The 11,484-nt window shown below is 41.3% G+C and overlaps 1 protein-coding gene across 1 annotated transcript in view; it reads right to left on the reverse strand.

Moving 5' to 3' along the window:
* Positions 1-3,048: 3,048 nt before the first annotated feature.
* LOC143034922 (uncharacterized) overlaps positions 3,049-11,484 on the reverse strand; it is a 45,361-nt gene continuing 36,925 nt past the window's right edge. The window contains exons 6-7 of the mRNA XM_076201270.1: positions 9,248-9,396; positions 3,049-5,528 (exon numbers count right to left, since the gene is read on the reverse strand). Coding sequence (XP_076057385.1) covers positions 5,402-5,528; positions 9,248-9,396 — 276 coding nt within the window. The 3' untranslated portion in view covers positions 3,049-5,401. The remainder of the gene's footprint in view (positions 5,529-9,247; positions 9,397-11,484) is intronic.

An 11,484-nucleotide genomic window follows, 5' to 3' on the forward strand; every position in this document is an offset into this window, starting at 1 on the left:
GGAGCTTTGAGGTCGACCTAGTTTCGTGGCTTGGTGAAAGTTTTCTTTCAGGAAGTAGTAAGGTGTCATTTCATTTCAAACGCCCCAGCGGGAGGGAGAAAGAGGGGGTGGGGAGCATAAGTGAGAAGAGTTTGGTCTGTGATCTTGCCATTTTGTTTATTTGTTTGTTTAGCCATAGATTTTTATTTTTTATTAATTTGCATCTGTTTATTTATGCATTTATCCTTATGTATGGTATTATTTGTTTATATTCCCTTCTATTCATTTATTTATTTGCAAATGATGATAATAAAAGATAAATAAATGAAATATCACGTTTCGTTATGTGTTTGTGTGTGTGTTTGTAATATGAAAAATTAAACAGTGTGGACGAGTTTGTGTGATATTCAAAATGTCGACATTTTCCGAGAGTCGTCCACGACATGACGTCACAGCCAGTCAGCGAGCGTTCAGCCACCCCATGATTTTGAAATGTCCCTTTTTCATCATTTTTGTTTTTCTGTGTAAAATGTAAGGGCCGCGTGTGAAATTACAGTATTTATGCTATATGAAAATAAAAAAATCATTGTGAAGAGACAAATAGTTATATTTATGGTGGATCTTGAATTTGGCATGGAGGGAAATGATTTGTCAAAGATTTGAAAAGAAAAATCGAATCTTATATAGGTTGCTTGGCCTGCGGCGCTTCCTCGCTTCGCTCGCGGGCCATAGAATCCACAGATACGTTTTGTTTCTTAGTAGACGGTTCGCCTTTGTCAGATTCTACCTCAGACTATTTTTCTGCGTGAAACCTACGTTTGGACCACCTATTTTCTTCGTCGCTGTCTTCATCGCTTATCCTCTTGATCATGGTCAAGATCTGATCCAACTTCTCGTTCTTCTTCTCCAATTTTTCGTGTAGTTCCTTATTTTCCTCCCTTAGCTTGTCCAAAATCTAATCCCTAATGTCCTCCTTAATATCCTCCAATCAATCTCCAGTGGTTGATACGTAGTCGGTGTCGTAGTCTGGCATAATCATCCTGATAGCCTCTTCTTCTATTAGTTTGAATACGTCTTCAGGAATATTGATTACTCCGTGCTCAGTTGAAAAATTATTCATGAACAACTTATATACTACATTGCGTGGTCGTTTCGTTACTATTTCTCCGTTTTCTTTAGTGGTTCCGGTATAGATAATTAATCAGAGAATCCCTCACGGAAGTGTTCCCTAAACACTGCCACCGCTGAGGTCACTTCAGAATAATTTTGAAAGAGTTATGTTCCTGGTTTGAGGTAGATGGAGCGTCGTGTACGATGACTTTCTTTTTTGTTTCATTTTTATGCTTAGTCGCAGCTTTTACCTATAGCGTATTTGTTCCGAATAACTGTTCTTTTTGACGTTTTGAAAAGTCTATCTAAGAAATGCGTCTGGAAGTTCCTGTGATCAGACTTTTCACCGTGTTTAACGAAGTTCTTATATCCCGAGAAGTAATGCCGCATGAACGCCTCTGAATCCTCATCTATCATATCGTCCGAACACTCCAATCCGTCAAACATATCGTCACTGTATTCGAATTGTTTATTGTTCTCTAGAGTTCCCTTAGAACGCGCGTATAGACGCTTTCACGTTAAAGGTCTTGATGTCAGCGTACAACCCAGGGAACGTTTTACTGGGCTCGTCCCTTAGTCTAGCTGCCAACACCTTATTTTCTTGGAACGAGTTCTTCGTTATACCCTTGGTAGCCGTTAGCCGCTTCCATAGGAACTTCTGTCTACGCTTCTTCGCCGTTTCGTCTCCTGGCATTGTATCGGTAGTCTGTATTGTACAGCAAATCACCCGTGCGGAAGTGTCCCCCAAACAGCGTCACTCTTTGAAAGAGTTATGTATTTATTTATATATTAAAAAGAACACTGGTAGATCTGTCATATACACATTTAAGCAGAATAGAGTATATATTTATACGTACACACACACATATATATATATATTGGCTACCTCCCTTGTAAGGGGGAAAAAGCCTTGGCATATGTATGTACACATATATTATATATATATATATATATATATATGTATGTATGTATGTATAAATTTATATGTGTGTGTGTGTGTGTGTGTGTGTGTGTGTGTGTATGTGTGCAATTTTTTTCATCATACAATCTACTTTCACTGCCATATGTGTAAAAGTAAAATTATGATTGTAGTGTTCTTCCGGTAGCCATTTCAGTATCATTATCACTTGTTGATATCTCTGACAGGAAGCCCTCTGCCCCACTTCTTCCGCCAGCGTTCCTCGGGGTTTTGTCTTGGGTTATATGTTGCGTACAGATATAATTTTATATACATACATATATATATATTATGTATTTTTAACCAGAGGTAAAGGAAGAGCATACTGACGGGAGACCTTTTGGTCCATGACTAGATCGGATACTAGGAATGGATAGTTAAACTAAGAAATTAATTAACAAGTGAAACCAAACCATCATCTTGCTTAGGCGTTTATCTAAATGAATCTTAAAACTTGGAACCCGACTACGTTGCACTGCCTCCCCAAGAAGTTTATTCCATTCATTAACTACACGGTTGTCGAAGTTCTTTCTACCCACGTCCAAGTGGAGACCCTTTTCACCGCAGCGGTTTGAACCGCGCGGAAACTGCGACGGCACCGCATAGTCAAGGGAAAAACTGCGCAGTTGATTGTGAACGCCTCCATTAGCTTGCATCGTAACTGAGCCGCGGCGGTTGAAACCGCTCGTGTGAAGAGGGCCTGAGGCCAAGGGTGCGGGCGCCAGAGCTTCAGTTCTGGTGGGACCCTACGAGCATAGGCCCGGGGGAGGGATTAGTCCAGATTCGACGCTATTTATTTATTTATTCACTTATTTTACTGTTATTATTTATTAATATTAATATTATAATCATTAATATGATCTAGTCTAGTTTATTACTTTTATTTTATTTAAGTAATACTGTACTTTTTTTTTACTTTACATATATTTTTGTATTATTGTTTTTAGGAAAATGACACAATGATTGAATATATCAACATTTATTTGTTTATGGCCTGATAGTACAAACTACCATCAACTGTTTCTTTATCCTGCCCTCGTGGTGACCCGCTAATCGTACAGATGAATCGATTTAACATGACAGTTGGCAGCTCTGACGTCACTATGACGTCATGACCTAATGCCCAGCGACATTCTCTGTTAGCTTCTTTTTTAAGTTTATTTTTCTAAGTAATTTTTTATTATTTTATTGTCAACAACAAAAGAAAAAAATTGCAATATTTTTGTCATTGATGCTTGTCGTCTTTTTAGTTTAGAATATTATATATTTTCATCTTACAGTTATCGTGTTTAGATTTCCCATAGTTCAGTGGTTCTAGATTTTAATTACTTTTACTGTTAATAAAATCGCTTGGCGACAGCTAGAATATGTATATGATCCAACAAACTCACATTGTCCAGGATTTTTTTTTTCTATCCCACTGTAACATGTACCAAAATCAATTTAGTCATCCGAGACCACGCCCTCTCTTGTGATGACGTAGACCCAGCGACCAATCATGTCTGCTGGCGCGTCTTGCGTCATCAGGGGCCGGAGTCCTGACTGACAGAGTAATTTGATTTCTCTATATACGTATCAGGCTTCGTTTCTTTATTATAGATTTCTTCAAAAACAATTTAAGTTTGAACTAATAAATCGGTTGGCATGTACACTTGTGTACACATGTACATATATATACACGTGTGCACATGTACACACATGTGCACAAGTACATACGTACACATGGACACACAGGTGCACATGTACTCATGCTCACATGTGTACATGTACATACGTACATATGTACACGTGTGCACGTACACATATGATCCTGTTTCTGTCCTTTTCAGATATCCTTGCTCTGTGGTCCCTCTTCTGAACTTGCCTCGGACCTCCAGGAACCCACGATTCAGCTAATTAAAATCTTCTTAATATTCAACAGCACAAAATCAATAAGGTACGCCACTGGATATGTTTTTAACTTTGTGTCCGCCGTAACGAACTGTGATATATTGATGTGTAGAAGAATAAATATATAAATAAATAACAATATGGTATGTGTGTGTGTGTGTGTGTGTGTAAATGCGTTCGTGCGCGCCTATTTGTTTACACAGCAATAACAACCCTTACACAATATCCACCGTTCTGTGTGTCGTTCCCTGTCGCTTCTTCGGGTGATCTCGTCATTTGATTTTTTAAATTAAAAGATCGTTATTTAACGGTCAATATGCAAAATCGACTGGAAGGGAGCAGACGCTGCCGTTTCCTGTCGCCTTCTTGGATGATGTCCTCATTTGATTTTTTTTTTTTTTTTATCAAAAGTTCGTTATTTAATGGTTAAATGCTAAATCGACCGGAAGCTATTTTGATGTATTCAAAGGGAGCGGACGCTGGGCTGAAGGGGATATCTATCGTTCTAGACCCCTCGGTTGATATCACTCATCTTTAACCAGAATAGAATAAAAAAGTCTCTCTCTCTCTCTCTCTCTCTCTCTCTCTCTCTCTCTCTCTCTCTCTCTCTCTCTCTCTCTCTCTCTTTCACCGAAGTTTCCAAAAACAAGAGGAACTTTTGGACTTCGTTGACAAAGGAGAGCTCCTCTTCTCATCGAAGTCGAGGTTCCTCGGCCGAAGTGAACGAGAGGAGGTCCCCCCAAGCTGAATGAAATTGCCCGGCGGCATTCATACTAAGATATCAAAATACATCAAATGAAAACAACGGAAGACTCAAAGTTGGATATAGAACGATATGTGTGGGCATGTGTGTGTATGTGTGTGTGTGTGTGTGTGTGTGTGTGTGTGTGTGTGTGTGCGTGCGCGCGTGTCGGTGGGGTGGGGAGGGAGGGAAAGGGACGGAAGTCACCAGAGAGTAACGACAGGGTATACACACAGAGGCGGTCCGGAGTAAGGTACTGGGTATATGTTCTTGGCTATATTACGTATACATATGAATATATGATATATTTATTTACATAAATACTGTGTTTTCTATACGCCTGCCTCCTCTTCCTCCTCCTCCTCCTCTTCTTCCTCCTCTAAAGGGAAGGAATATTCTGTAGAAGCGCTGGTTAAAAGGAATCTGAGGATAAGGAGCCTAATACGCCAGGAGGCGCTGAGCATCTGCCTCATGTTCTTTGGAGATTGTTGGGGAAGGGGACAAACAGGCGGTGGTGGGAGTCGAGGGAGGAGTGCGGGACTCGAACCCGAGTCTAGGAGGATGCGAGACCAGCACGCTTCCGATGACGTCACCAGAAGAAGAAGAAGAAGAGACTGATGACGTCACAGATCGAAATATGTGAAAGAGTGACTCGAGAAGAGGAGGAGGAGGAGGAGGAGGAGGAGGAGGAGGCCTTGGGGAAGAGTAGGTTCCTGTGGCCTCTACAGGTTGGGGAAGGCGCTGCAGTAGTACGGAGTACACTCGTTGGAGTAACCGTTGACGGTGACATCCTCCAGATCGAGGAAGAGGTCATCAAACCGCGAACTGTAGGGCACGTAGTCCGTCACACTGAAAGGACAAAGAGGAACGTGATGATGCAGGCAACCGAGAGAGCGTAACACTAAATTCCCTTTGAGCGGGAGCAGATTTCGTAAAAGCTTGGGTGTATTATGCTATATGACAAGTGAAAATGTCGGGGAACATGAGAGAAGGTTTGCTCTCTAAGGGGGGAAACCATCAACAACGTGGGTCAGATTGATGGAACGGGGACGAGTTTTGATACAGTGAGGGCCTGAATGAAAATCACATTTTACGTCATTGTGACGTCATATTTTGACCTGGATCTAAGTTAATCGATAGGGGTCATTCTTGGAGTCATCTTTATGAGGTACCATTGTAGGGTTGTGGTCACAACAAGTTAAGGGCCCAAAACATTCGTGACAACGTTACAAACAAACGTCTAACAGAACAAAGTAACATAGTTGTCTACAGTACTTTCGATAACAAACCAGGCCCGGTCGTCGCGAGCCTTGAACTCGGGTCCCTCAGACCGAGATTTTCAAACGTTACAACTCTGCCACCCGACCTAAGTTCAAAGTTCGCGACGGTCGGGCCTGTTAGAGTTACATCGCTGTTACTAGCAATTTGCTCTATAATGAGAACATAAAGGAAAAGACTGCAAGAGACCATATGGTCTACATTAGGCAGTTCCATGTCCTTTACCACCTGTCATCCCTATCCATGAAGTTATTTTCTCTTAAAAAAGCCGATAGTTACAGCGGTCACTAACTACATGGTTACTAAGTCTATTCTATTCGTTAACCACTCAGTTGGTCAACCAGTTCTTGCCTGTTTCCTCAAACCTAAATTGAAATCCACAATAGATATTTAGTGAAGGTACAGTAAAGCACACACACACACACACACACACACACACACACACACACACACACACACACACACACACACACACACACACACACACACGGAGTGTTAAAGAACACAAGGAAGGCCTTTCATTACATGGATGAAGCGATAATGGATAAAGTCGTAGATATTCATCCGTCCAAGATGGGAATATGTAGCACTGGTATGGTCCCCACACAGAGTGAAAGATATGAACAATATCGATAGAATACAAACAAGAGCAACTAAAATGTTTACTAGTTTTGAAGTTCAGCCGTACAAGGGGAGGATAGAGGCATTAACTGCTTAGACTAGAGGCTATGAGGGGAACATGATGGCGGTGTCCCTATTACTGAAGAGGGCGGATAAAGATAAAAGAAGATATTTTGATTTGGGCGTCATGATGTCGTGAACACAGAGTTAATATATCTTAAAGATGCGAAGAAATACAGCCTAAATCATGGGTGGGTAATCTTTTTAAATGTGAGTGCCACAATCATCCAGCCACCAGCCTCTCTGCCTCGTTATCTCTCTCTCTCTGTCTCTCTCTGCCTCTGTTGGACCCCAATCCAGAGCAGCATGCGGTTCCCAATGGTCATACAAAAGAAGCTGGAGATTTATCAATTATGTATTCTAAGGTGAGCTCTGTGTTTGTCGTGCCGGGCAAAATGTTAGTGTGCCAGGTTTTGCACGCGTGCCAAGGGTTGCCCAGCCTTGGCCTAGATGATGATATGGCCAAAGCTGGAACTGTACAGAACACGAGGTATGTTCGGAGATTAAAAGACAGGACCCCACGAGCGTGGCTCCTTTCCTGTACACTAGAACTAGACAATAGCCTACTTATATAGATACATCAACTCTTAGAATAGCCTAAAAGATGATGTAGCCTAGTTACTAGTTGTGGTCCTGCAAGATGGACGTCAGAGAGGATCGCCTCCCTGCTACCAATTTCTAAAACCCTTGAGCTCTCTTACCTCAGGCTGGAGGCGCAATCCCGATGGGCTGGCTCTCAGTTCTCAGACCGAGCATAAGATCTTTCTATATCAACTTCAGTTGCATTTCCTCCACAATTTTTATATGCCTTGAAGGGGGTATTAATTGTTCTATGTGGTTAATGTTTTGGGGGATTTCAGCAATACCCCCCACGGACCAGAGTCACGCAGGATACTATTCACCTACTATCCTTTTTTTTTTTTTTTTTTCTACTATCCATCCTTAAGGCTCTGTTCAAACTAACGGTTTCAACCGCGGCGATTCAATTACAGTGCAAGTCAATGGAGGAGTTCACACATAACTGCGCATTTTTTTTACTTTATGTGGTACCGCCGCGGTTCTCGCGCGGTTCAAACCGCTACTGTGAATAGGGTCTAGAGAGAAGCGCTGATTGTTGATGAGAAAAAATCAAAATAAAAAATTGTGTTTGGTCTTTACGTTACTCCAAACATCTGTAGTAAGTACATCTGTACAGCGGTTCTAAGAACTGAGTCTTTATTTATTTATTTATCTATTTATTTATTTATTTATTTTTTTCCTCTGATCGACAGGATCTTTCTCGTTGTGCAACATCGAGATTCCAAAAGAAATCTTCGAACTCAATTTAGAGATACAGAAACGCAATAATAGACACACATACACACACACATCAAAGAAACATACACACAAATAAGAGAAACACATACACACACCAAAGAAATGTACACAAACATAACAAAAGCACATACATAACAAAAACACATACACACAATACAATACAAACCCAAAACCCAAAACTTGTATGTTTACTATTGAACCAAGTAACTCCCTTCCCCCCCCCCACCCACCCACCAAAGAGCTAATCATTGGTACCCCGAGTTTCAACCGGCTACAAGCCCGCTGCCCCACTGTAACCGGCAACGGTCCTCGGACCGTTCCACAGATCATAAGGTTCATGGGGAGAAACAGAGATCTTGGGTTCATGTATGGGCCAGTCTCGAACTCGGATCGTCGAATTAGCGGTCGAGAACGTTACTACTGCACCGTCGAGCCTAGCGCACATCGTGATGATTTTTGTTCTTTCTATTTCAACTTGGATGATATTACCAATGGATGTCGTCGCTTTTAATAGCCTGAATAGTCCCGGGTTCGATTCCTCGTAGCGGTGGTTACCATCCCCACCCATCCGCAGGCCTGCACAGACCTTTGTTGTTGACATAGGGACCCCCGTGGACCTTCTCGTTATTGACGTGGACCCCCCTCCCGTTATTGACGTAGGGAACCCCTTGGACCCAATCGTTATTGACGAGGGAGCAGTCTCGTTATTGACGAGGGGGACCTCGAGGGCCTCGTTATTAACGAAGGGGCTCTGAGGTCCCTCTCGTTATTGACGAAGTAACCAAAAGACCTCGTTATTAACGTAGGGACCCCGAACCAGAGAACCCTCTCGTTATTGACAAGCGGCCTTTAGGACCTCGTTGTTGATGTGGTAGGGACCCCCGAAGACCCAGTTATTTGACGAGTGGACTCCCGAGGACTCTCGTCATTGACAGATGGACTCCCGTTATTGACGTGGTGGACCTCAAGGACCCTGTTATTAACGGAGGAACACTGTAGATCCTCTCGTTATTGACGAGGGGATCCCCGAGGATCTTGTTATTGACGAATAAATCCCGAGGACCCTCGTTATTGATATAGGGACCAGGAGACCCTCTCGTTATTGACGAAGGAACCCGAAGACCCTCTTCGTTATTGAAGAAAGGATCCCAATAACATTCTCGTTATTTACACAGGAACCCCGTGGACCCTCTCGTTATTGACGTAGGGGCATCTAGGACCCCGTTATTGACGTAGGGACCCCTAGGATCCCGTTATTGACGAAGGAAGGGGAACCCCAAGAGGCGACGTACCTGTTGAGGATGCGAGCCGTCTTGAAGGCCATCCGGGAAACGGCCAGGTACCTCGAGCTCCTGTGGGGGGACAGGCAGACTATCCGCTCCAGGCACGAGTTGTCCTCCAGAGCCTCCCCCAGCAGCCACGTCAGGAGAAGGAGCGCGTCCTACGACGGAAAGAATCATTATATATATATATATATATATATATATATATATATATATATATATATATATATATATATATATATATATATATATGTATGTACAAAACTGAATGGGTCCCAGTGAACAGATATACATTTTGATAAACTACAATACACATTAATTCTAAGCCATCAACATCGAGAGAGACTCGAGGAGGCTAACATGCAGAAATTGAAACGTGGTACGGCCAAAGACTCGAACCTAGGCCAGCACGTGATAAGCGTTAGTGACTTTGCCGATTGCGCCATCAAGAGAAATATGTATATATAACTACAAAGTAATGTCGTAACACATTCGTAAATTTCAACAAGAACCCACTGTGTTGGATAAGAAGAAATGAAATAGACGATATCCATATATTTCGATCACGGACTGTGATCCTCTTCAGTGGAATACAGAGTAGTGGAGAAAAATACATGTCTAATATACAGAGAAAGAGAAGGAACGTGGGCAGGGCTCAAGTGGCGTCTAATGCTTTGCGTGGCAAATCACCCGCCTTCACCAAAGATGGTAATAATTTATTGACTGCCCAGGTAGTAATACAGTCTGGTGACCATTGTCCATTTGAGATATTAAAATTAGGAAATTGTTTAATCAAGGAAGATTCTATTATTTTCCTTTTGAAACTGCACTTTGAGTTAAAAATAATTTTTGCCTTATTCCAATCCATACAGTGGCCTTCCTTGTCTACGTGTTGGAAAACAGCGGAATTTTGTTGTGCGTATCTAACTGAGTTCTTGTGTTCTTTCATTCTACTGTGTAAATTTCTATATGTTTATCCCCAATAGACTTTATTACAATCCGAGCATGGAAGTTTATAAACACCTTGATCTATTTCTTCTCTAGGTCTTTGGTGTACATTAACTATTTTCTTGAACAAGTTATTGGGAACACTAAATACAAAGTTTGTCTTCCTTTGGCAGAAATTGTGAACAATCATTTATGGACTTATCATAAGGCAATTTGATACAATTTTTGTCCCAGTCGAAATTCTTAGTGGAATGGGAAGTGGATCCATAGTGACTAATTTTGGCTTTACTTAGGGCTTTATTTAAAAACCAATCAGGATACCCTATTCTTTTTAACCGATTCCTAATGGTTGTTATCTCCATTTCCAAACAATATGGACTACATAATCTGAGTGCCCTCAGGAAAAGACCTGAGGCAACACTATATTTAATTTTATCTGGATGGTGACTGAAAAAATGTACATAACTCCCCGTATGTGTGGGTTTTCTAGACACTACAGCCACATCATTTGGAAATGGAGGTAACAACCATTAGGAATCAGTTAAAAAGAATAGGGTATCCTGATTGTTTTTTAAATAAACCCCTGAGTAAAGCCAAAATTAGTCACTATGGATCCACTTCCCATTCCACTAAGAATTTCGACTGGGACAGAAATTGTATCAAATTCCCTTATGATAAGTCCATAAATGATTGTTCACAATTTCTGCCAGAGGAAGACATAAACTTATTGTTTAGTTATCCCAATAATTTGTTCAAGAAAATAGTTAATGTACACCAAAGACCTAGAGAAGAAATAAATCAAGGTGTTTATAAACTTCCATGCTCGGATTGTAATAAGGTATATTGGGGACAAACAGGTAGAGATTTACACACTAGAATGAAAGAACACAAGAACTCAGATACGCACAACAAAATTCCGCTGTTTTCCAACACGTAGACAAGGAAGGCCACTGTATGGATTGGAATAAGGCAAAAATTATTTTTAACTCAAAGTGCAGTTTCAAAAGGAAAATAATAGAATCTTCCTTGATTAAACAATTTCCTAATTTTAATATCTCAAATGGACAATGGTCACCAGACTGTATTACTACCTGGGCAGTCAATAAATTATTACCATCTTTGGTGAAGGCGGGTGATTTGCCACGCAAAGCATTAGACGCCACTTGAGCCCTGCCCACGTTCCTTCTCTTTCTCTGTATATTAGACATGTATTTTTCTCCACTACTCTGTATTCCACTGAAGAGGATCACAGTCCGTGATCGAAATATATGGATATCGTCTATTTCATTTCCTCTTAT

The sequence above is a fragment of the Oratosquilla oratoria genome, chromosome 18, assembly GCF_046742065.1.
Source record: "Oratosquilla oratoria isolate Oo_2021 chromosome 18, ASM4674206v1, whole genome shotgun sequence".
NCBI lineage: Eukaryota > Metazoa > Arthropoda > Malacostraca > Stomatopoda > Squillidae > Oratosquilla > Oratosquilla oratoria.